This window comes from Hesperophylax consimilis, chromosome 31, assembly GCF_061612785.1.
Source record: "Hesperophylax consimilis isolate HC1 chromosome 31, BYU_Hcon_1.0, whole genome shotgun sequence".
NCBI classification, from domain to species: Eukaryota; Metazoa; Arthropoda; class Insecta; order Trichoptera; family Limnephilidae; genus Hesperophylax; species Hesperophylax consimilis.
Genome location: NC_142866.1, coordinates 7,764,974 through 7,792,792, shown reverse-complemented (window position 1 = coordinate 7,792,792; position 27,819 = coordinate 7,764,974). Strand labels below are relative to the sequence as shown.

The window sequence follows — 27,819 nt, the reverse complement described above, 5'->3', positions numbered from 1 at the left end:
TGCAACAAAAAAAATATTGTCTAAACACCGTTATTTAATCGCACAAAGTTATGTATCAACATACTGAATGCATTATTACATTACATACACGAATTTTGGAATAAAACTAATTTAAGTTTGTTTAAAGTTTCACCAGAAGTATGTTCACACTGAATGCAATATCAATAATTTTAAACCGGCAGATATTATTCAAATCCTCATTAATTAAGCAAGTTTTCGCGGAGGCAGGTGATTTAAGAGTAAGATTACCAATAATTTTTATTTCATATTTTAATAAGATTGTTCCTTCGTCTATTTCAGTTTATCACGGGCAATTATTTTTTATGTTGAATTATGCGCGATAACTGCTTGCAAATATTATTTTTCATTGCAACAAAGCTATTTCAAAATGAATTGTGCTTTAATGTTGAAATAAAATTAACATAATAATGTCTCGATATTGTATTAAAACAGTTTTTTGTTTTAATCGATTTTTCGGGATTTGGCTTTATGTTCGTAGACAGCAATTACATAATATGCAAACTGGCTACATAATTTATTTTGTACAAAATACAACATGGATACATAGTTGAATTTGTTCAATAATTTTTTAAACATTTTTTACCTACTGTACACTATATTCACTACACACAATAATTTTTACGGTACAACATAAAACAACCTACATTATGAAAAAGAAAAGGTTAATCAAATAATATAACAACAGTCCATGCAACTTTACTGACGAAAACAACCTACATTATAAAAAAAGTGATTATAAAATAAAATAAAAAAATAATTCATGCAAATTTACTGAAGAAAATAAAAAAAATATATTTGAACACACCTTTTAAAATATCAACTTTCTTTATAAAATATCAAAAACTCATTTTATTACCTCTTCATTTTTCTTTTTAAATTAGCTTTATATTTAAAAATAAATTATAAAACTATTATTAACTTTACTACCAGGGTTAGCCCCAGATTTAAATGTAGGTATGATTTTTTGTAAATATTAGATTATAACTCACATTTTTCTCATGGAACAAACAACATTACATTTCTAATAACTTTTTAATAGATAAATGGATACTTCAAAGCTCAATATCTCATGATGTAAACTATATTTTGACGCCTATGTAATAATGCTGGTCTTGAACTTTTTTTTTTTTTTTTAAGTCGGAGGCGGTTTACTTAAGTTCCCCGCGAGCACTTAGGCCATAGGCCCATTGTACTATCTCCCATTTTACCTCAATCCCTTGCCAGTAACCCGGTCCCTTTAATGAAGTTCACCAGGGCTGTCATTGGATATGTGGCGATGTCTTCTGGTTCCACACTGTGTCTTCCCAGGTATCTGAGCCTTATTCCCAGCAGAGCGGGACATTGGCACCATAGGTGAATTGGAGTCTCTTCCTCCTCTTCACATTTCCTACAGATGTTGGTGTTTTCCACTCCCAACAGTTGCATGTGTCTCCTGAGATGGCAGTGTCCCGTTAATAGTCCTACCAGTTCCCTCAGTGAGTTTCTGTCCATATCGAGTAGTAGCCTGGTTCGGTTAGGGTCCGGTCCGTTTATGAGTACTTTAGATTGCCTCATTCCGGGTGCCTTCTTCCATTCCTTCCAGTGTTGGGATTTGACCCACCTCTTGATATGTAGTTTGGTGTGGCAAGCTGCTACTCCTACGGCCGGCTCGGATCCCGCAAGTGGTGCTTTCACCCCTTTCCTTGCTAGTTCGTCAGCCCGCTCGTTGCCCTCAATACCTTTATGTCCTGGTACCCAGAGCAGGGTTACTTTATTGATGGTCGCCAGTTCTATAAGGATAGTCCTGCATTCCATCACCAGTCTGGAGTCGCATCGGTTACTTTCCAGTGCCATTAAGGCCGCCTGGCTATCTGAACATATATTTATGTTCTTATTTCTGTACCCGATACTCATATTCTCCTGTGCGCAGGCTAAGATGGCTTTCATCTCAGCTTGAAACACAGTGCAGTGCATTCCTAGAGGTATACTGAGTTCCCTCTTAGATCCCTGTAGACAGACCCCGGCCCCTGTTCCTTCCTCCATCTTGGACCCATCTGTGAACCAGATTAGTTCCTGTTTGGAGTTTGGACCTGGGACCGAGTCCCATTCCTCCCTTGTGGGGTACGTTACTTTAAACAGCTGTCCGAAGAAGTATTCGGCTTGCTTGCCGTCCTGCTTCATCCCAGCCGTCGGACTAATTGCCCTCAGTCTTATTCCTATCTCCGTGTGACTGTTTCTGGGCAACTCTCCTCTCCATTGGCCATTGCAATGTAACCTGTAGGCTGCCGCCATCGCCGCCCCCTCTATTTCTATGTTTAGTGGGGGTAGGTTCAGCAGCACTCCCATGGCTAGTATTGGAGTGGTTCTCATGGCTCCTGTGATGCTTCTGCATGCAAGTCCCTGTATGTGATTGAGTGTGACCATCACTGTTTTCAGTGTTGTTCTCCTCCACCAGACCAGGGCTGCGTGCATGATCCTTGGTTTTACAACGGCTGTGTAAAGCCATTGCATCATTTTAGGTTTGAGACCCCACGTTCTGCCGCAGATTCGCCTAGTTGCTCACATCAGAGCACAGGCCTTTCTGCCTACAGTTTCCACCTGGTTTTTCCAGCTCAGTTTGGCATCTATGATGACTCCGAGGTACTTAACCGTGTCAGAGGGTTCTAATTCCTTTCCATAGAAGGTTGGATTGCTCCATCCTTCTAGTTGGTCTTGAACTTCCAACAAGAAACAGCTGTGCAAATTTCATGGTGCCCCGAGTTCACTGATCGAGAGTTTTTACTATTTCATCCCGTCAGATTTCTGTTGAATATTATTGGTATTGGATTTTATAATATTACCAAAGGGTTTCTACAAAACTCTTTGGGAATTAATAATATACAATTTGAGTAAAAACTTTATTTTTCCCTTTAAACCTTTAATTTATGTTTCACCAGTGACATAAAATATTTATACTCTTATTTGAACTGCGTCGACAGAATTTAAATTCATTTTTTAGGGTGTGCGCCCCAAAATGGCAAAATCCCGTTAAGCGGGCGTTTTGTCGTCTGTAGCCGCGGCCGCCTGGAATCTGGAGGCGGGCGGCGAGCTTATGCTAATCATTATTGCACTTGAGTGTTCCAAACGACCCGGGTCACATCCACCCACTCGCTAGGCCTGAGGCCTGAACCTTTTTGAAACATTAGGCGACTTGCGCACTTCTACCATCTACAGCATTTTTTTTTTAATTCTCCACTATTTGTACAAAAAAACGTAGTGACGGCAAAATAATACTGTTTTGCTTTATTCATTTCGAAAGATCTATTCATTAATTTTTCATATCCTACTAAACAATAAAATGAAATATTGTAAATTAATTGATTTCATATTAAAAACATGAAGTCTGTCAGATAGTAGGTATCGGAGGTGTAGGTCAGTTATGAGTCATAGAAATGTAAAAACATTAACCCTGTCAGATTGGCAGGTATTATCGGAGGTGTAGGTTGGTCGTGCGTCATAGAAATGTAAAAAAGTGAAGCCTGTCAGATTGGCAGATAGTATCGGAGATGTAGGTCAGTGATGAGTCATAAAAATGTAAACAAATTAAGCCTGTCAGATTGGCAGGTAGTATCGGAGGTGTAAGTCAGTCATAAGTCATAGAAATGTAAAAAAATTGAACTTAAACATAATAATCCTATAAATTTGCAAGAATATTAAAAAATGATTCATTGTCAATTTAATGAGAAATTATGGAAATTACAGTTACCTGTAACACCTTTATCTTATTTGCGTCTCTAAATAGACGAGATCCTATGTAAACCCCTTTTCTATAAAAATCTCATCAAAAATAATATTTTGGTTTTGTCTGGGCGATAAAAAGTTAGACCAGAAAAGTAGTGAAAATATTAATATTCCTATGTTATATTTCTGTATTCTTTGGTCAAATTTACTAATATATGTGATCGCAGCATACACAAAGATAATATACTTTATTTCAAATAATTCGGAGAGATTGGTATTTCCTTCGTAGTGTTAAGGAATGCAAATTGAACAGATAAGAATAATATCAATTTGAGTTTCCAACGAAACGGAAACAAGCCAGTTATACGTAGTAAAATCTAACGCTCGTAATAATTTCATCAACAGAAAATCAAACATAACTCGTTGGCATTTAATTAGCAACCGATTTTTGAAATAGTCAGAAGCGCCGAGCTTCAATTGATATTGTAGAGATTCAAATAAAAGCCAGCAGCTGAATTCGGGATGATGTCTATCTGCGAGAAGATTCCAATCTTCACCTCGTCTTAGATCTTTTCAATTTGCGTAAATCGTTCGAATTAATAATGTTAATTCATAGACGTAATAAAATTTATTCCGATTTTAGAGTGTTTGTTTACGGAGAAAATTTATTGGCTCTTGAACGAATCACGATAAGCGTTTTCAATATATTATACCAGGAACGCAGATAACACTGTTGGAATGATACTGGTGAATGAAACACATCTAATTTATTTTTATAAATATTTGGGATAGTTTCGACTTATACAATTTTGATTATACCCAATCGGTTTACTAATAGGTAAAAGTATATTAGCTTTCTTTTCTCTCTCTCTCTCTCTCTCGAAACTGAGAAATATTGTATTGTGGAGAACACGGAAACCGTCCCCTCAGTACTTGTGTTATTGCGAAATCACGACTTCACTGAAAAAGTTTTGCGTTTGAAGGTGCTGCTGGGATAAAACCTTTGCAATACATTTAAAGGACCAGTCCCAAAATTATGTCAAATGTTATTGAAATATATGCGAAAAATAAATACTACGCATCCGACAGTATTTCTCAATATACTAAATCTGGGCTTCTGGAAGATGAGAAAAGTCCGTAGTGGAATAAAGGCTAAAAAAAATAACCAGAAAAAAAAACAATGTTTTTTTCTATAATTTACAAATGTTTTTAAATATACACATATTTTGGTTTGACTGAAGATTTAACTTTTTTTCTCGTAGGAATAGCTCATAACTACACTGAACTTTCAAAATGTTTTTTAAAACTTGAGACCTGCATGTATTATACTAACTGCTGTAATGTCATTCTATTTCAGAGAAATCTGTATAAGTTATCGTGTTATTCTATTGATTGCATTGTCATCGACAACGAGTCTATTTGCCGAGTTTCAGCTCGATCGGATATAGGGAAGTGAGTTAATTTTCGTTTACAAGATTTGCTTTCCATTCATTAATTTACGGAAACAGAAATCAAATAGATGTATTTATAAAAAAGGACTCGTTGCAGTAGCGGCCACCAAGAATATACTAGCTTCAATCTGCTTCACTGGTAGAATCGTAGGTATAGGATAATGATTTCGCAGGTTATAATCCGCGGTCACCCGTATAACACATTAGAGTACTAAAGATAAGCGGCTAGTTAAAGCGGTCAGTACGAACAATAATTTGTGTTCCTACTGTTTTTTCCTGCTTCGAAGAAAGTTGAGAGAAAATTATAAAACAGTGTTTTTAATTAATAAAAAAAATTGTTATTAGTCATAACCTTTTATCAACTTGGACTTAGTACCGTGTTATACAATGTTTACGCTGGAACAGAAAGCAACATCAATAGAATTTGCTACAGTATAGTTGTTTTGATACGTCAAACAACATTAACATTAAAGCTTTCTAAGCTCGTTTCATCACCGTAAATAAATTTTAAAGGCAAAAGGTATCCAGTATTTTCCGATTAAAAAAGTAATAAAAATCGGTCTTTGTAAAAAAAAACGATACAAAAACTGATATCATTAATAATATTATAAACAAAATATCACAGATTAATCTATGAGAGGTTATCAAAGACAAGATTTTCCAACCGACAAGCTAAATAATTTTTGATTGAATTTATTTGTAAGTAAAAATTTATACAGAAACCTAGAATGAATATTGCATGTTAATAGGTACGACAATAAATAAGACATCGCAAGGTATTTGATTCGGAAATTTCTACCAACAGTATTCGGAGGATTGTTCCATAACGATAATAAACGTAGGTACATTTCAATATTGCATTGTCTTGTAATGAAGGATATTGCAAATACCACTTCCGTAGTTTTTATTAAGTATTTTACTATAAAAATACATAATTAATTACGGAAACACAAATATACAAAAACTACACAAGCACTTCTACGACTACATTTTCCAGACGTCATCATTTTCAACTTAATAAATTATTATATTAGGTACATACTTTAAAAAAATCTACTCTATTTTTTTAAGAACGCAGGACATTAAACACGGCTCCATTATTCAGAAATTTGAAATGAAACGAGAACTTAATTTTTACTATCAAATTAATTGGCTTCATTTTCATCTCTTTCAATTTATTTACCGAACCATCGGTAAACTCTGGTAAGATTTGATATTTTCAGAGCCGAAAGTATTGTTGTGATTTATTTTTGGGGTATTTGTCGTGTCGCTCTTTCTCCTTCTTCTGCCCTGAAGATGGATATTGAAACGCTTTCCGAAACATTGGGTAAAGACGGAGAAAGCGCAAAACGGCATAATCTCCCAAAAAATAAATCACGATAATATCATCAAGCTCTGTCTCTTTTTTTTCAAATGGTATACAAATAAAAGCATACGAAACAAAGTAAAGATAAAAGAGGTTTCATTGTGTGAGAAAATATGTTTCAAGAAAAATCAAAATCAAGTGGAAATAATGACGCGTGAAACAATTTATTTTAAAATGAGATCACTCTATACTATTAAAGTGGATGCGACGGTTATTGGTAAATCAGTCTTAATCGTAAATATGTAATATTTTACGTAATTTATATTAAAAAATCTAACAGAGTTTTTTTGCTTGATTTATAAATTTGTAAAATTAATTATGAATCTTAATATTTCATCATAAATATACAAAAAGTTAAAAAATTAGTATTATTAGTATTATCCCACGCATTAGATAAAGGAGTTTGTCTTACGGTGGTACGAAATTAAATAATATATATTTTCATTTATGCGCTAAAGATCTACAACAGAGCCATTTAAAATGATGTAAAAAAATTGTGAAAAATCAATTTGGTCGAAACCGTAGATTTTTTTTCAAGCTTATATTGTCGAATAAGAATAAAATGAAAAGATAAGAAATGTTAAAAATAGTACTAATGAAATAATTAAACGACACCCTATTTCTTCCTTCTCAAATGACGAAATGGGGTGTACTTAATAAAACAAAGTGATAACGTAGTAATGTTATAACAGACTAGCATAATGGGTCAAAAAGGGATATTCTGATTTAATTTTGGTAAATACTAGGCTTACGTTGTAGAAAAAAGATTATATGGTTTGTTTATCGTAATCCATAATGTTTATCATACTTAAAATTATGATTTAAAATATCACAACAGCTTACACTCCGCCTTAAGGCTTAACCAAGCGAAAATTTTAGACTTGTATGTGTGATACAGAATTTAGTTTATCAGCTACCTAGCCTAGAAATCTGTGTATAGATGAAATATTTATTTGGACTAGAATCGCACCACACGCTTTGTTTTAAGTCAAGGCAAATATAACTAAAATTCAAATAATGTAAATGTCCGATTGCCTTGAAATTTTGAAAAAACGTAGCATTCGAATACGCGTGTGTTATTTGGCATTTAAAAACAGCGCCATCTGTTGGATTCCTGAGGATTCGTTGGAGTCGTAAAAGCAAACACGCGCTATTGTTTCTTTATCATCTGCATGGACAGACCGAGATTTTTTTTGTTCAGATAGGTGTATAGTTCAAAAAAAAGGTTGTAGATTAGACAGAAACTAATTTACCATACAGTAAAATAAAAGAGACTTGTAAAACACCGATAATGCAAACAAATAAACAAAACTAGTTTCAGCAAAGTTGCCGTATAATGTTTGTGGTGATGGTGTCGATACGTACTTTTAACGGACTCACCTAGTGTCCCCGGCAGGTAGGGACAGCTGGTCACGTGGTTGAAGTTCTGGGACTGCATCTCCTCCTGGTCCGTCTCCCGGTGGTAGAAGTAGTTGAAGTTGCTCACGATGACAGGCACGGGCAGCGCGATCGTCAACACGCCGGCAATGGCGCACAGCGAGCCCACGATCTTGCCCCACACCCCGACGGGTCTGCGCGACACCATTCACATCAGTTAGAACAACTTACTCGACACAACACAATATTATTATTCAACATAATATATAGGTATTATAATATAATATAACATGTATTATATTATAATATAACATGTATTAAAATATAATACAATATATATATAGATATTATTTACCTTTACAATAGCACATTGTTGTAAAACCATTCTAGAACAAGAACAAGGAGCCGTAAAAGAAGACGTTTTGAATACCATTAAGTAAAACTATTTTTACTAAATTATTCATAAGAGTTATAAGATAATAATACACGAAAAAAGTGTGTGGTAGAAAAAAAGTTTTACTTCAGCAATTTGTTCTTGCAGCGTTTTTATAAATCATTTATATTTTCACTTAATTTGATGATACAATAACAGTTCATTGATTATATAAAAGGTTTTAGAGTGTTTCTTCAAACTCACAACTAAAAGAGACTTTCCTGAAGCTGGTGCATGAATTATTTTCAAGTTATTGTTTTATGTTTTCATTGAACGACTATTTTGAAATAAAACAACCAATAATAAAAAAAAATTAAAAGTGTCTCATTAAAGCAAATCTGTTGAGCTTTCAACAATAATGATTTGACTTAAAATGCTTACTTAACTGTGCAGATTTAGTAAAATATAGTTGCCAAAACAATAGTTTACGGAAGTTTACAGTTTTTGAATAAATAGCTTACGGAAGTTTATTGTTTGTGAATAAATAGTTTACGGAAGTTTAATGTTTGTGAATAAATTATTAAAGCTCAGAAACGATTATAAAGTGATTACGGTAAAAATATGTACGCTATGCTTTAAATAAGTGATAGCAACCTAAAACACAATATTTTGTTAAAAACATTTTTTTTTTAAATTTTGACAATCTATTTTAATCACCAGTAAGGGAGGTTTATGAATGATAGTGATAAAATAAAATAATATCGTGTTGATTATGACAGTGGCGTCGCTAGCAAGCTCATAGGATATTGATTCTAATAAATCAGTAATGAAACAAGTGAAAAAAAATTGTTCGCAGCGCAATTTAAAGTAAAAGCAGCATTTAAAGTTAAATAAAATTTCGCTTCGCAAATACAACACCGCAAAATAATCAGTTAAATGTCAGAATTGATGAAAATATCGTTAATTAGGAAGTATGAAATCAGAATATTAAAAACATTGGCAAAATGGACGCTTATAAAGAGAAAAGTCGAGATGACCATAACGAATTACGTTTACAAAAAATTAAATAATTTTCAATCGAATCAATTAAATCCCGTGCCATGTCATTATGCAAACTGTACCTTCTTTTACACTTACAAAAGATTAGATTACAGAACCCATTTTGGAAAAGAAGACACCTCATTAGCATTGACACGCTTGTCTTACGACGCCTCTGTATAAAAAAATCTAAAAAACATTAAAATAATTAATAGAATGGTGATGAGAGGATCAAACAAAAAAATTATAAAAATTAGAAATAATATTTTTAAATTCCCAAAGTAAGAATTTAAATCCCATATGTCTAAATTCAATTGTAAGAAAATTACGTAAATGAACAGTTTTTTGTAAGAAAAGATTGTTCAATTTCAGTGCAACTAAATACATTGACAGTGACATCAATATTTAAAAAAAAATGAAAAAAAATCTTACAAAAAACTGATAAATAAATATGCTCGGTAGTTAAAAGCATATTTACAGAAAAAGTTTAAAATGTGTTTTGCATAAATAGTGATGAAAATAATCATTCATGTATACAATCATGCACATGCAAAATATTAAAAAGTCATATATAGATTTACAAATAAAAATATATATATACATAATTTGATAGCTGATGAAAAATTATGAGTGTGCCAGCAATAATTTATAAATGAACAAAATATTGAAAGGCTTTCGAGATTATGAGATAAGCAAAAATTTCTGCCAAATTTTATTTTTTTAAATACATTTCTTTGTGTTTCTGTATCGTGGATTTTGTTGTTTTATGAAAAGTATGTAGGTACCTAAAATGCACATTTTGAAACTTGATTTTAAATTTAAAAATAAATACATATGCTACCAGAAAAAAACTGAGTCGTAATAATTCTCGTTGTGTTATATTTATTCACAACAATTATATATTGAAAACAGAATTCTCATACAGTACTGATAACATATTTAGCTAGATTATTGTTTTTATTAACTAGGATCACAAAGTAACTTTAAAAAACCACAAGATATACAGTTACTATATTTACAGGACTAATCCAGTCTGAGTTCTACCATACTAACACTGTCACATCTATGATGATGTTAGTGCGCTAACTACACATCACGTAACATCGGACAGCATAACTCTGATCCCGGAATAGAGCAATCGGCCATCATGATTTATCATAAGGTTTAAATAAATATAAAATACAACAACAAAGAAATATTAAGAATCAAAAATATATTATTAGACCTAAAAGGAAAAATGCACGGTGGCCGGTGCGCAAAATTTCGTCAAGTGATTCCAAAACCCAGGGCTACGGAGTATTGTCAATATTATTAATATCACGTTATGATTTGAAGGAATGTTCTAGAGTTTGTCGGCGATACATGGTTTATGACTCACGCATCGCCTGTATAAAAGTTTACATCTAGTCATGTAGGCTATTGTAAAAGAAAGATAGAAAAAGAGTTATTATTTACAAAATGGTTGTAGTCTAAAGATTCGTGAACAAATAATCGAATACTATCATTATGTCAAGAGACTAATGGGCTCTCTTCCATGATGAATTTAACGTGTGAAAAGCAAAGATAATGCACCTTGTTCGTGAATGTTTGTGTTATTTGTGTTGTGTATATGTTTGTGTTTTTATTGTTTATATAATATTACACAACATAAGCTTTTCTCGCAAAAATTCTAACCAAAATTTCAGTTATATTTTTAAACCGAACTATGTAGATATAGCTCAGATGGCATAAGTCCTTAAGTTCTGACGATACAAAAGACCCACTGGTGTTATTTGGTTAAAATATAGTGACTTATTATTGTAGATTAAAATTTAACTGAAATTTTTTTTTGCAATTATATTATTACGTAGTTGTACTGCAACCTTGTAAGAAAGCTCAATGTTATTTTAAGTAAAGTGATCAGGTTTACTTAATAATCTAACTACGATGAGAAGCGGTTTAATCTAAAGCTTTTTTAATATCTGACATGAGAAAATGATTATCATGATAGTGAATGATAATTTCTTAACATAAATAATTTTTTATTATCAATTTTGATACCTTTGTCTAAGGAATTTTAATTAAAAAAAAAATTATCAGTGATCAAAGAAGACTGTACCATTGTTTGTAACTAATGTAACTGTGAAAATATTAACAGAAACACTTTTAAAGAGTCATTTCTTACTTAAGTAATTATACTAGAAAAATTTTGTTCTTTATTTGTGAGATTTATCTGTGAATGACGAAAATACTGTAAAACTATAAAATGATTTTTAAATTTTGTTGAAACAGTAAACATGTTCTAAATGCATTATATGAATGATTTTTGCAAGCACCTACCTCAGAACTATAATAAACTCTTTGTATGGTAACTATTCATAATAAAAATAACACTAAAAACAATACCATTTTAGTAGTATTGTGAATATGCAAAATATAAAAATTGTTTAATTAGACATATTTTTTCGTGAAAATGATTTTAATCTACACTGACTACACTCCAAATTTTCTTTTCTTTTGAAACCATAATAAAAATGAGTATTTTCGTAAGTCAGCACTAATTGAACTAGAAAAATATTTTAAAAAAATGGTGTAGTTTAATTTGTTTAAGCAGGTAAATAAAATGACAGCATAAGTTGAACCTCAACACCCAACACGCCATGTAAAACATTTATTCACATCCATTCATTCTCAGCAAACCAACATGATTTTAGAATCAATTTGGTTTCTGCCTTCAAAAAACTCATTTAAACTTAATTCTCGATTTAATTTATTATTCGCTTCTCTCAGATTTTTTCATGAAACGCAGCTTTTGTATTTTATAACGATGTGACAATGTGACCGTTAAAATGTACATTTCTAGATAAGTACATAACACTATATACAAATATTCTCATAAGATTTGCAACGAAAGACATCATTTAAAAACGTCCAAAAATAGAACTTCCTCAGTCGACCACTCACATTTTCACGTCGGCTTTGCCGGTCTTTATTATTCTCAAATACACACTCTTTCAAATAGATTTCATGACGCTTTTAAAAATTTAACTCTAAAAAGTTTCAGATCCATTAAAACTCAAAGTATTTATGGAAAAAAGTTAAATTAAATTAATCAATGAATAAGGATAGACAACCTATTTACGACATTGCGAAATTAAAGTTTAATCTTAATAAATCTGTGAAGAAACATTTTTTTTCTAGAACCGGGAATCGAACTCGGTACCTTTTACTTCTAACTGATATTTACAGCAAAATAGCCCAAGAGTACTGTTAATATATTTTTTAAATTTTGCCAGTGATACTACATAAGTTAACTTCAGTATTGTTTAATGTATTCCTGAATCCTTTTGTGCTTAAAAAGATATTTGTAATGCTTAATGATGGATATTGGTAATATGTCTAATTCAACAATGTTTATATAATTTGGGTAGAAAACCAAAGCGTGTGTTGTGTGTTATGCGTTTGGGTAAGAATTATTATCACAAGTGCATCATACGTCATGTCTCCGTAGCCCACAGTGGTCATTGTGACGACGGCCCACCAAAAAGCGTCCGGAATCGACTTGAAGAACGAGTTCTCACTGCCGGCTTCAGCGAAGTAAACGGCAGATGAAAACAGCACCACACCTACAAGAATAAACCAGACGGTACGACATTTACACACGGTTCAACAACAGTTTGTGCATGGTTGGACAGCGTCGCGTGACGCGGGATGACAACACTCTAAGAAGGCGAGTACGCTCCCGAAGTTACACCGTTTATTGCCCCAAAGTATAGGTGCACGCGTATCTTAAACAAATCTCTACCAGTGAAACGGTTCCTAGTTTACCCACACCGCACGGTTTTTAGTAATTAAATTGCTCGGTCTTCTCCTTAAACGTTTGTCATCCCGCCACGGTTGTTACGAGCGCTGGTTGTCCACGTGTCCCGCTACACAAACCTACAAAGAAAACAAAATAAGCAGACGGTTACAACACTTAATCTGTGAAGTCCGGAAGAGTGGCGGGGGTTACCTCATGTCTCCGTAGCCTACAGTTGTCATGGTGACAACCGCCCACCAAAATGCCGAGGGTATGCTCTTGAAGAAACTCAATTCTGAGCCGGCCTCGGCGAAGTAAACAGCACTTGAGAATAGGACAACGCCTGAAACATTTCTCTCTCAAGCTACACAACAATTCCAAGCAACACAAAAAGTCCCAGCTCCCCAATACACAATTATACGTCAGTTAAGTCCATGTTTGGTCACTGAAGGTCATCGCTTGTCTTAATTCCATCAAAATATTTCTGTCGGAAAATGTATAAGGGGATTTAGAATAAGTGTCAGAAAACCGTTCACTGGGTTTTTCCTGATAAAACTATAGCTGTTTACAATCTATTAAATTATACAAAAAATACGATTTGATTCAAAGTGAGTCAAAACTTGTCACTGACGAAACATTATTACATTATAGGTTATTAATGGGTTTTTAAAATATTATTTTTGTTTCGACATAATATTATTAATCATGTCAATAACAAGTCTCTTCTTTCATACTAGGCTCATGCCCGTATAATGGAAGTCGTATGTTATATTATTATATATGTAATAACATTAAATATTACATACCTACGACTACTATTGTATGGGCATGAGCCTAGTGTGGTAGACGAGATTATATAAATTACATATATATTTCATTGAATATAATGTCTTTATCGAATCGTTTTACTAGGTATAGGAAAGCCAAAATTATAATTTCCAATAAATTATAATATTTTAAATTTGTACATTTCGAGACAATAATAGTTTATTTTAATTTCTCGAAGAATGTTTTTTTCTGCGCAATATTTACACTAATAAATTAATATGTTTAATACTAGAGACGAACGTGAATAACAACCAACAAAATTAAATGCTTCCCTTTTATTGCCGACCTCATTATCTATTTTAAAATAGGTACCTTACCTATTTTTTATGAAATTATTTTATTAAGTAGTTAAGCCAAGTCGCCTAGTAATTGAAAAGTTGGATAAATATTTATACGAGTGCAGTCTCAGAAAATATGTCCTGCATCTACAAAGATTGGGCTAGTTATTTATTTAGTTTCTCTTGATTCTATTTGTTAAATATATTTTGAGTATCATTTTAGTGCCTTTCGTTAAAAAAAAGGACATAAAAAAAAAATAAAGTTCAAATTTAATTTTACGTAGGGATTTTTAGTTTCCTATTTTATGTATTATGTAACATATCTGAGTTTTTGTAACTGGATTTTTTTCACTTAAATGAGAACACCTGTAAAAACCAAGTTTACATAAATACAATAGCCACGTTCAAATGAGAGCACCCCATTTCACAGGAAAATTCAACACAACTCAACAAATTTCTTGAATTTAAAAAAAAAATACTAGTATATACGAGAGTGTCTGTAGCGGATACCGGTCAATAAGCGCGGATTTGATTTTTTTTTAAATATAAATCTATAGTTTCATTCCGAGATTGATCAAGTTTTGTAGACTTGAACTTCAAAACAAGAAGATGTTCAGTGTCTATGTCTGATTTCTAAAAACTTTGTGTAAAGCCCGGGCAACGCCGGGAACTTCAGCTAGTTGAATCTAAACGAGTGTCTGTGACAGTCGAGCAGCCAGGGACTTCAAATAGTATTTTATAAAACTTTCAATAATAGTTTAAAGTTGGTTTTGTCAATGAGGAATTCTATAGAAAAGTATTAGGTACCGCACAAATGTACTAACTGACTTTTATTGAGAAAAACAGTGAATCCATCTACCAGTCTACATGAAAATCGGATGTAGTTTTAACTTGGAAATAATCTTATTTTTAATAATTGAAAAAAAAGATTTGTTTTAACTCTCCGCATGCCTAGTAGGGTCTGACAGACCCAGGGCATTTTAAAACAGTATATTATAACAGGGTATTTAAAACAATGCGTGCGAATGCGTTTTAGTAGTTGCCGCTAATGGATCACTTTACGGGATTATAAAAAAAAGCATAACATTTTTATTAGATTTCTTAATTTTGGCTCATAGTAAGAAATCTCTTGTATTTATTAACAAGATCATAAATATATATTTTTTTAAATTATTATCGATACAAATAAAAAAATCGATTAAGTACCCTATCAGGCATAACTCCTGGTACAATTTCACCAAACATGCGGATAGTTCAAGAATTTTTTTCACTTGATCGCGCCATGTCTTTATCGGCGGTCTCCGACTGTTTCTACCTTTCACAACTGTAAACCACATGCTCCTGTTTTTAAAACTAAATTATATCGACTTTGATTCCGCTTCGTACACCATTGCAGTGCAAAGATAACGAGTTTAGGGCATCCCAGACTTTTTTTACTATTAACTACAATATACCACATTGTTATTGTTAAAAAATATATTATACTGACTCTAATTCGACTCGTATGTAAAAAAATAAGTGAGAAGAAATTTACTTATACGAGTATTTACCAAAAAATAATACATTACATTGAAAAGTGAAAGGAATCGTTCCTTTGAGCTACGCCAGGAGCTTGGGAGCTGGACCACGGACTTAAGTTTTCGCTAAGAATGGCTAAGTTGCCGGCTTAAGACTTGTTCATTGGGATTAACTATCCAATTAACCGCATTATTTATGCGTATTACAAGCTGGATATATATGAAATTTACTTCACTTACTTGAAATAATTTGGAGTGTTACTTTTCAGTGGTTTCATAAAGATTAGACTTATTTCCTGATTAAGGCATTTTAAATATTAACATCATTAATTTACGCCCAAATTTTTCCTTTCGGATATTTCGATAAAATCCTATTTGAAATTACTCAATCCTCAAATCTCTCAGAATTGTAAATAGAATTGCAAAATTTTACATCAAAATTTTGAAAAACAAATAACGTCTTTCATATATTTAATCCTCGTAAAGCTCGTGCCTGAGATATGCAGGTGGCAAGTTGCATAAAGTTACCTTTTAACGAAGTCTTTTCACGTTTCTCAACGCTTGTTAGTAGTAATTAAATTAAAAATGCGGAAGAAAGTAATGTTGCTTCTCTACGATGACCACACCGAAGAGATAAAAAAGATTGCCAGTGAGTCTGAAGTAAGGTTAATTTTAACTTAATTAATGTGAAATTATTGATCAAACATTTTCAAATACAAAAATTATTTTATAAACAGAAAATTATTTTCATTGCCCTTCCTGGGGCCGAAAAGTTGAAGGATCTTATGTAATTTGGTTTTCTTTTTAACTGTGTACATATCACAATTTCATTGGCCTGCATGGGGCCTAGAAGTTGAAGGGTCTTATGGAATTTGGTGAAATCAGTTTTCTTTATTATTATGTACATATCATAATTCCATCGGTTATCTCATCAATAAATTACCGATCCCGAAAAAGATGGTAAGAATATCACAGAATAAGTTTACAATTTAACACGTAATTTTTTACTACGTATCTAGAATATTTTATTTATTTATTTATTTAATACATGTTACATTGTTTTGAAATTTACATAAAGTAGATATAATGAATCACCATACTAGGCGGCTGCCTGTTTCATGGTGACCAATTGAGTGTAATTACTTTGTATGAAATATGAAATCTAGTGTAAACATATGAAATTAGTAACTATAGATGAAGCTAAAATTTTGGAAAAATTGTTATAAAAAGTAGAAGATTAATATATATATTTCTAAGAAATTAGAAAGGAGAAAGAAGTAAATTAGCATTAGATTGTAAAAATGTACATAATTATATATATAATTTTTAATATGTGTGCATGCAAGCACACATGTGTATATAGCAGCAGACATACCTATATACATATAACAACACACATGTATACATACACCCATATGACGCATCCTCACGCATATAAACAATATATACATCATGAATGTATATATGTTTCATGAATCACGTAAATTTAAATGTCAAAGGAACTGAATCGCTGGGGCGAATGAATTTTATTCAGCGCGGTACAACATTTGTACTACGTTACTTTGTCAACAGATGACACTGCTGTACAGTACACGAGTTCCACTCTATAAACAAAATAAACCAGTTTCCATCGGTTTATAGAACCGGGGTCGTTTGTTTGATAACACATTGTGAAACATTAATTTACCTTACAAGTGTAGTCCAGCGATAAATCACGGAATAAACAAATCATTTCCAATTATGAAAATGGCATTTAAAATAATTTTGTTAAAAATATTACATCGTACGTAGGTATCGCTTGTCTGGATTCTTTAAACAGTAGTTAGTTCATTTAACCAGATTTTCCACAGCACTAACTAACGAATCGTACTGAAAACCGAAATTTTTACTATATATAAAAAATGCTTGATTATTTATTACCTCTGAATCAAATCGGAAAAAATGCTAATATACATTATTACACAAAACTTATTTTTTATTCAACTTTTTTTGAAAACTACTATTGCTTTAATTTGAATTGTAATCAAGCAAATAAGATACGTACTACTGACCTGAAGAAGCGTGGTAAAATTGTAAACTAGTTTTAATGTTAATCTTGCTCTCAGTTATTTAAAAATAATCCCAGCTGAACATTGTTGTAGGCGTACTAACAAACCACGTTTGACAATTTAATTAATTTTTACTGACGTAGCAAGAGTTCTATTGGCCAACAATACATTATTTTTAGAACCGTAAAACGTGGATTTGAATTGTACATGGTTTATGGATCTAAAATTACGGTGAAAAGTAATTACTGGCCAATTCTTCAGGTACCTTCGAGCCACTCGAGTAATCAGAATATATATTATTGTGACAAAAAGTTTAGGTACTCAGACGGTAACAGAATATGTGCAAAAATATTTTCGACTTCTTAAAAAAGTAATAAAATATTATTGCTCGTACATACCTACGCATGGAACTCGTGATTACAATTAATAATACATTAAAATGTATGTTATTGCTTGTATATACATATTGCTTGTATACACATTAAAAACCATTAAAATTGTGTACTATGCTTTGTGCCATTCAATTATCAGGTATGGCATACTAAGCTGGGGCGGTGCAGCCAAGACCATACTAGATCCGTTAGCCAAGGCACAAAAAGCTGTAATAAGAGTGATGGATAAAAAACCTTTTATGTATCCATCGACACCCTTATTTAAGGAAACAAAATTATTAGATGTAAGACAGATTTATATTCATGCACTCATAATGTACTATACAAACAATCCCAAGCTTCATAGTATTGTTGATCACAGCTACACAACAAGACTAAGATCAGAACAAAGGATGATAGTACCAAAAATGAACAAATCGTTTGGACAACGTTTCCATGTATTTCTGGCTCCTAAGGTGTATAATGGGTTCAAGCAGCAATGCAGTGAGATTAAAACAGGCCCTCTTCAAAAGAAAATAACCGTATGGCTCATAGAATGTGGCAGAATGAAATCAGAAAGCTTCCTGAATGAAATTATTGTCTGACTGAAGAAAGACCATTAAGTGAATTCATTCCGACTTTATCCATATTATCGCATATATATTTATTATTTTAGTTTTTGTTTTACCATTTGTATAACGATATCTGAACAACATTGTATTTTGTGTTTATATTTTATTTTATATGTTTTTTATATTTTCTTATGATTTCTTTTTTTATATTTTCTTATTTATTACCACCATAATACGGGCATTTGCCTAGTTTGGGGTATTAATAAAAAAATAAATAAATAAATAAATAAATAAAAAAAAAAAAAATAAAAAAAAAAAAAAAATTACACATTGCTTGTAAAATAATTGTGTATACATAATTTACGTTAAGGCTATGCCATACGTAGTAATGCAAAATCATGTGTTTTTGGTTTGAAAATTTGGTCGTCTAGAAATGTTTCAGATGCTTTAATTAAATACTGCCAGTATAATACATCTTGGCCTTTGAAATAATCGAGTATTTTTTAGATAAGTCTTTTTATAAGCCCAGAAAAAAAGAATGTACAAGGTCTATGAAAACTGCTTTAAAGATCAAAATCTCGTACTTACGAACTCATTTTCGGTTATAATTTTACTGTATAATGTGGCAAATTAAGTTATTTAAAATGATCGAAAAAAAATTAAATATTTATTCCTGAACATCCAAAAAATAAAATAAAAGGCACTTTTTGGTAATGTTTTTTTCTTGCATAAATCAAAACGGGCGGATGGTGTTAAGCGGGCATTTAAACCTTATCGCCATCTACGTAAGGGTTGTAATTGATAGCGGCTCTAATAATTCTTTTACAATACTGTTTATAATACTTAATATTTACATAAATTCAATTTACCTATTTGAAAGAACGTAACGATAGAAGAGTGTGTACATACATAACGATTCCATCCTCTATGATTTTTTTACTAATTTTGGACCTATTATATTCGCAGTGCCTTAAATTGATAATTGAATATTGATATATTATGCACTTCTTCTATTCTAAAAACTAATTTTAGAGTGATTATCAAAATAAAATTAAAAAATAATGATTAATATTCTTTCATCCTCAATATTTTCACTTTAATTTTTATTTCTTTTCCTTCTAATTTAATTCTCTTTTCACTTATGTTTAACCCGATAATTCTTAGTACACAAGTAATGTATTGATATGTATCTCAATTTAAGATATTTAATCAGAAAGCTTAAAATGTGATCCATTAATAAAGCTACAGCCAAATACAGCAAAATTAAACTCAATTAATATTAACCAGGGCAATACGGAAAAAAATTCTTTCCCCGAATTTTTCTACCATTCACTTCTACGTCATAATTCAATATGCTTATCAGCCAAACATACTTTCTAAATTAAGTAACTCATTAATTTTCTCAAATTACTAACTAAAAAACAGATTTTTAAGATTATTAAATTATTAACATTTGATTATTTTGAAAGTCATAGAATATTTCAAATACGAACATCAAAACATTGTTGGAAGAAATACCATGTATTGATACCATATATTAATAATACCTTCCACTTCTAACATTTAGTCAACTAACTAACTAACCTTTCAACATTTTTTAGCATCCTGAAAACAACTTGGAGTGTTTTCATTGTTACACCCGTAAACTACACTCACAGAAACTACTTTTTTTGGGACGTTTTCATATTTATTTTCATAAATATTGATCAAAATACAAATTAGAAAGAGCAAACACACCTCCACCAAGTACTAAATGAATCCAATTTGCCGCCATTGAAAGGAATATCAAAGTAAATATGCTACACTAGCACCTCTAGCGGCCGGCGTTGTTGATATTTCCCCTATTTCACTGGAGTTGGACATAAAATTAATATTACTGAGTATTTGTTGAAAATTACCGTGGTACTTAGAACGCAGTTCGAAAATTACATTGTTTAGTGAATAATTTTAGTCTTGCTATACTGTAATAATACAGGGTTTTTCAATAAGAGGTGTTATTTTGATATTAAATCGTAAAACATCAATGGTTTCGTTGCTTTTGTGGCACGTAGCGCCGTCTTGTTGAAATTAAACGTTGTCCAGATCAATACCATCAAATTCCGGCCATGAAAATCATTAATCATCTCTCGATAGCGCAATCCACTCACCAAAACTGTTTATCCAGCCTCAGTTTCGAAAAAGTAAGGTCCAATAAACCATAAACCGCACCAAACAGTCACACGTTGAGGATAAAGAGGCTTTTCAACAATAACTCTTGGGTTTTCCGAGCCATTTTTTGAGTTCTATTTTTATTAATGGCGTAGTTTCTACTTGTCAAATGTCAAAAAATGACAGCTTCAAAAGTATTATCTACCGAAACAGCGGGCTATTCAAAATAACACCTCTTATTGGAAAATCCTTTATATGTGGGCTTGGACTATGTATATATTGTGAAGCCAACAAATTATATTTTGAGAGTATAAAGTACCTACGTGAGAGAATAGCTTAAAGCCAAATGAAGGCGATGTTCAGATTTTGGTATACGTGCATTTTTTTTAATGTTAACTTAACATGTTGCTACCTCCGGTACTGTTAAAAAAAAGAGATTTTATTGAATATAATTCGACTCCGTGGCTCATTTCGCCCCGGGAAGCATTTCTTGGAAAATCAACACCTCTGCCATAGGTTACCCGAAGTGGTTCGCTACGTTTGGTGACTTAGCAGGGGTGCCCGGGTTCTTGAGAGTGAGGTTTGGTTAGGTCTAGGAGGCGGATACCTCAGAATCTATCGATCTCTCTCGACTACTTGAGGGAGGCCTTTTGACCTCTCCGGCCGGACACTCTTGACCCATCGCCTTGTACCGCAGTTGAAGGGACGGATTCTTACGTCCGTCACTCTGGATACACTGACCCCCAGATTCCTACCCACTCCTCATATTTTTTTTCCTTCGCAGAACTTCTACTCCTTCTTTTCCTTAAATAGACCCTCCATATGCATCCGATAAGATGACATAGGCCCTGAAGGAAGTTATCAGGGCCTCCCGTGTAGAGCTAATGTAAAAAAAAAAAACAAAAAAAAATTACAGATGTTTGTAAAATGTATCATATAATTGTAAAGCGCCATTGAGGTGATTTTGCACAAAAACGGCGCTATACAAATCATCAAATTTATTATTATCATGATTCTATTTTAAAATATCTTTTAAAACATAACCATTTTTTTGTTTGTTTGAATGAGAATTGATCCTTCCTACTCAGGAATTGGAATCTACAACCTAGAACTGCCGTTCGGGTAAAACTGACATTTATTTCGTATAATCATCCGATTGCAGAGAAATGCAGATATATACTTGATTGCCATCAAAAGTCGATAGAATTGATCCTTCCTACTCAGGAATTGGAATCTACAACCTAGAACTGCCGTTCGTGTAAAACTGACATTTATTTCGTATAATCATCCGATTGCAGAGAAATGCAGATATATACTTGATTGCCATCAAAAGTCGATAGCATGCATTGTCATCGAGAACATCGAGTTTATCTCTATGTATCTGCCGAGTTTCAGCTCGATCGGATGTCGGAAACTGGGTTCGTTTTCGCTTCCAAAATTTACTTTCATTCGTTCCCGAAAACGAGGGAGCATATGGTTTGTAAATTAGTTGGTATAAATACAAAGATTTTTTGGTTCCATGACTTAAGACTAACTGAAAAGTGAAAAATAAAACACTTTTGAAAAGTGTTCTATTTTTATAAAAAAAGATATAGTAACTAAATAAATTTAAAAAAAAACTACTTTAAAAAACGGTCATATTTTTTTTTTTTCACTTACTTTTCATTACTTTATACATATACATTTTCAAAAGTGTTCTGTATTGTCCGGTTACCGATTATTTGGGGTCCACTTCTTAAGTTGCCATGAGATGAAATAAAATGTTACAAAGGTTTTGCAATTTTAATCGAATAATTCTTGTCATTATAATATCAAAGTCTCTCTTCATTTTTCCCAAAAAGTATTTAATCTAATATAATTTCAAACAAACATGTAATTAAAATGTCCGGTCGTATATTATCGGATGGAATATCTAACTGATTATATTCCAAGTTGATTGGTGAATTAACCATTTGAAATAGTCTGCAATAGACACACTAGTCAGTGAGGTTTGTGAGGAACCTATTCACTTCCCCCGTGAGTTTGTGCTACAAAGGGGGCCCTTAATCAATATTTTCAGAGGGCATTAATTCATTAAATATCTAAGTAAAAACTTGCATTTTATTTTAATCATAATCGCAATACAATATTACGCAATAAATTACAGAAATTTTAGCTATGTCTGTAATCAAACTTTCTGCATTTTAAGAAATGAACCCAAAAGTCTATTGTAACCTGAGAGTAACGTGATATATAGTTTGGCTTAGCAAATATCATGTGAGCGAATACCAAAAAAATATTATTAAAAAATAAATTTTAAATTAAATATCCCAGAAGAAGACTTACAATATCATTTCTTATTTAATACTCTAAAAATACACACATTGGAAGACAGGCGTAAAATAAACGACTTAACTTTTTTATTCAAAATTCTAAACTCTAAATTCGACTGTTGCAAACTTCTGCAACTCATAAACCTATGAATACCTACAATAACAACAAGACAAAATACACTATTCCACTGCAACACACATAAGCGCAATTACATTGCGAACTCCCCAATATACAACGGTTTCACACTATGGGAAACCAATACTTAGGTGATGTCGATATTTTTAATATTAACATTGCGAATTTTTTGGATCACGTAAAAGATTTATTTCAACACTATTCCTAAATGGAAGTTGTATTTTAGAAAACCAGTCAAATCGCTGTATTTTTTAATTTATGTTCTTGTTCTGTTTATTTTTTTTTCTTGCATACATTATTTTTTAATGTAATTTTATGTTTATTATTTCTTTCTCATGTTTCAAAATTGTCCGTCATCAAAATTATACCACCTACATGTAAAATCCCCCTGGGCGTTAAATAAATAAATATAATAATATCCCACAGTTTATAGTTGTCATTATAGATAAATAACCATAGTCTTAATATTTTGTATATACTAGTAAAATAGTAGATCATTACTACAAATAGTTACATTATTATTTAATGATTAAATTCCTGAGCAATCTAATTGACCAATTAGTTCAAGACGTATTTAAATTATGGCTGTATTGTACGACGTTTCAATTAAGGCAAAATCGAGCAATTCAAATCAAATCATTCGGTTATGGTGAAAGGTAGAGCCTCAATAGATCACCCTAAGAGGTTCAATGCGTTTGGCGACTTAATTAGGGAACCAGGTTTCACAAATAATGGCTAGCTTTATTGGCAAAGGCAAGCAATGGAATATTGTGTATTGTATAAGGTAAACTAACTAGATCAAAGAACTGTGTAAACCTCAAACACTATTTTCATTTGTAAAAACATCCAGAGTCACCACATGTTTTCATAAATTTTAAGGATACATTTTGAGATTTTTATTTGAAATATTTTTAATTTAATGTATTTGATCATTTTAACAGTTCTTTAAAAGATATAATTAAAATAAATTGCTACCAACACTTTGTTTGGAGATGGCTTGCTTGCTTTTTAAAACGTTTTTGAGAAAAATGTTTTGATATTCCGCGATAATCACAAACTACAAACACCTACACATATTTTTATAAAATGTCAGTTGTTGTTGATATAAAGCTGAATTCAAAAAATTATGCTTGCTCACTAACATGTTTCACATACAAATAGGATGGACATAAACATTGCTACAGTCTTTAAAACGGACTCAAAAATGAAAAGAATTTACAAACCAATATAAAAGACTTGTTGGTTTCTAAACACGTAAAGCCATCCGGAATTAGACATTTCAGGAGTTAATGGTCATTGTCTGTTAGCTGTCAGATATTGGTTTACTGTGGAATAGATCATAAAACTAAATCACAGACAAACTAGAAATTAATGACTTCTATTCTGGTAGTGAAGATGGAGTGCTCTAGAATTCACGTTTTATTTCGATGACCTTAGAATGGCTTGGCTGGACTTGGCTTGACTCGGCTTGACTCAGCTTGACTTAGGCCTTCGCGTACAATATTGGAAATGGCCGACTATTGATGAACTACTCGCTGAAGTAGATTTACGACTTCTATTTGCGTAAATCATTTTCTCACTGGAATCACCGTGAACTATTTATATTTACGAATCGGCCTTCAAAGGGTTACAAGTTACAAGTGAAAATGAAACGGTTAAAAATAGATATTTTTAAATTAATTTGCTTTTCAATTAGTAAGTAAATATGCGTATTTTAAATGAAAAAGTGTCTACTTTTATTGATCGGTAGAAAAACAGTTTAGACTTTTAATAGTGTTTCTTCACCGTATGTAGAAACTTTAACAGTATTTTGTTCGTAATAAAATGTTATATATTATCTAGATATAGAAATAAATAAATAATTATAATTCACAAGAAGGATTTCGGTAAGTCAAGTTTTCATTGTTAGTGTTAAGTATATGTGTATGTATAGTAGGAGAAAAACAGAACATATTCAAGTTGTCATTTTTTAAAGTAAGTATTGTTAAAAGTCATACAAAAATTAATAATGTAGGTACATCAATCACAATCAGTAACATATTGAACAGATCCTGTAAGAAAATACGTTACAAGTATTATATTAATAGTTGAGGAAGATATAGTTAAGTTTTGAGGGAACAAAATATGTATATGTAAATACACAATATTATAAAAAAATATTATTTCATCTGAGCATTGATTTTAATTTCTTCTAATTCAAAAGATTTGTACTGTTTATTTAAAATATTAAATTCGTGGAACATTTTTGCAATACTGTTAAATTTCTTATAATTGCCCATCATGTATAAAAGAGATAAGTACCAATATTAATTTCAATGTTAATCTTGTTTATGTGTCTTGGAAAATATGTCAAGTGGATGTTTGTACACTTGAAAAATATTAAGATCATTTATCCAGTTCTTGAAAACATGAACGAATAAAATTCTATGAATAGTTAAAAGCACCGGCTGACCTTGAAGCCTTAGCTTTAGTTATGAACGGAATACTAAATAACCAGAGATGTGCTTTCTTTCAAATAAATCCATTTCAATTGGAAATGCAAAATGCAAAATGGGTATTTTCCATTTTGCATTTTAAATGCTTTTCTAAAAACCATTTTGCATTTAAAATGCTTTTCTCGGTGCATTTTCCATTTTAAATGCTTTTTCGCAACATTCTTCCTACTATCTCCACTCATCTTTTTTTCATAAGCCCCAAATATCAGTCGGTCCTCAACCTCGCTATGAGAGATAATTTACATTTGTCAAGTTGCTCCCTGGTAGGAGCCCTGGCAATTGAGTGATACCATTACAAAAAATGCTGATTCAAATACTGAACATGGGGCCATGACGCTGTAATTTTAAATGTTAGATAGCAGTTTCTATGTTTTTACGTTTGCAACATTAGTCCCGCGCAAATTTTTTGTGGTTTCATAATCTGTAGTCATGGTGTTTTTGGATTTACCATCATGTAATATGTTTGTTCTACATTGATGTCCATTATTAAATGACAAAATCGTTTAAAAATTCTATAATTATTTTGATTGTTTGACCTTAGAAACCATTTTGCATTTTCAATGCATTTTGAAAATAGGTATTTTGCATTTTGCATTTGAAATGCTTTTCTAAAAACCATTTTGCATTTTGCATTTTCAAATGGAAAAGTTTTGACCCATTTCCATTTTGGATTTCAAATGGTTTTGGGTACCCATTTTGCACATCTCTGTAAATAACATTGTATTCTCGAAATAACTTGGTTTAGGTATTTTGAGGTTTAATTAAATGTAGAATTCTGTCTGAAGGAAGTGAAGAAATGGAAGTGGATGACTTACCGATGAAGAGGAAGAATATAAGCAGGCCCAGCTCGCGCATGGACGCCTTGAGCGTGCGGCCTAGAATCTGCAGGCCCTTGGAATGGCGGGACAGCTTGAAGATCCTGAACACACGCACGAGACGGATGACGCGCAGGATGGCAAGGCTCATGGCCTGGTTCGTGGACTTGTCTTGCGGGCTGACGGGCGCCTTGGGAAGGTTCATCGTGTCTTCTTCCTCAGCCACCACGGTGGCTAAGGTGATGAAGTAGGGGATGATGGCGATGATGTCGATGATATTCATCACGTCGCGGAAGAAGTTCAGTTTATTAGGACAAGCTAAGAAGCGTACGGCTAGTTCAAACGTGAACCAAATAATACAAATAGTTTCTATCAAGAAGAATGGGTCGGTTATATCAGGGACTTCGTCCTCCTCTATCTTGGTACCGTTGGTGGTGGTGTTGAAGACCTTATAGTGCTTGAACTCCGGAAGGGTTTCAAGACAAAAGATGACAATGGACAGAAGGATCACGAAAACCGAAATGATGGCTACTACGCGAGCAGCTTGAGAACTCTCAGGGTATTCAAATAGTAACCACACTTTCCGCTGGTTCTCGTTGGACGGAAGAGGCTTTTCTTCCTCTTTGATGAAACCTTCGTCCTCCCTGAAACAAACAGAAAGTTTTTTATTAGTGACAAATGAATGAATGTATATTTCGTAAAAGCAATGTCTTTCGCTTTTAATGGTTGTAGTAGAAGTTTTTCAAATATTGTCAGACAATTTCGATAGTAACCAAGGAATATTTGCCTTTCTTTAAAAAAATAAGATTATAAAACAAATAATTATATATCTTGCAATGGAAAATTACACAATTTTAATATTTCTAAAACAAAAGCATCGTTATGAAAACTTGGCTCAAACTGTTTCATGGGAAACGATAAAATAAGTTATTTCCGTAGCGCATCACACGTGGCGATATTACAATATTATCTGTTAAATCTAGTTATTAGTGCTCACTCGATCAGATATGAAACAATGGCTAGAGGAGGTAATTTATAATTATTTGGATTGGATACAACCGAGAATGCTCGCTGAAAAGGCGCGGTTTTCCAAAAAAGATTATCTGTAAGATAATCTATTATGAGCGTGCTTACTAACCATGGAGGATAGTTTCGACTAGGTGAAAATAAAAATTAATATATTTTTTTTTCAATGA

General features: G+C 32.2%; 1 protein-coding gene across 5 annotated transcripts in view; it reads right to left on the bottom strand.

The window, feature by feature from the left end:
* Sh (Potassium voltage-gated channel protein Shaker) overlaps positions 1 to 27,819 on the bottom strand; it is a 477,661-nt gene that overhangs the window by 8,063 nt on the left and 441,779 nt on the right. For 3 of the 5 annotated variants that reach the window (XR_016305199.1, XR_016305200.1, XM_089649931.1), the window contains exons 5-7: positions 26,624 to 27,267; positions 12,801 to 12,930; positions 7,918 to 8,108 (exon numbers count right to left, since the gene is read on the bottom strand). Coding sequence is in view for 1 of the 5 variants with exons in the window: in XM_089649931.1 (XP_089506057.1) it covers positions 7,918 to 8,108; positions 12,801 to 12,930; positions 26,624 to 27,267 (965 nt within the window). In the remaining 4 variants the exon portion in view is untranslated. Of the gene's footprint in view, positions 1 to 7,902; positions 8,109 to 12,800; positions 12,931 to 13,316; positions 13,447 to 26,623; positions 27,268 to 27,819 lie in introns of all 5 variants that reach the window. The other 2 variants (XR_016305202.1, XR_016305201.1) reach the window with 2 other exon arrangements.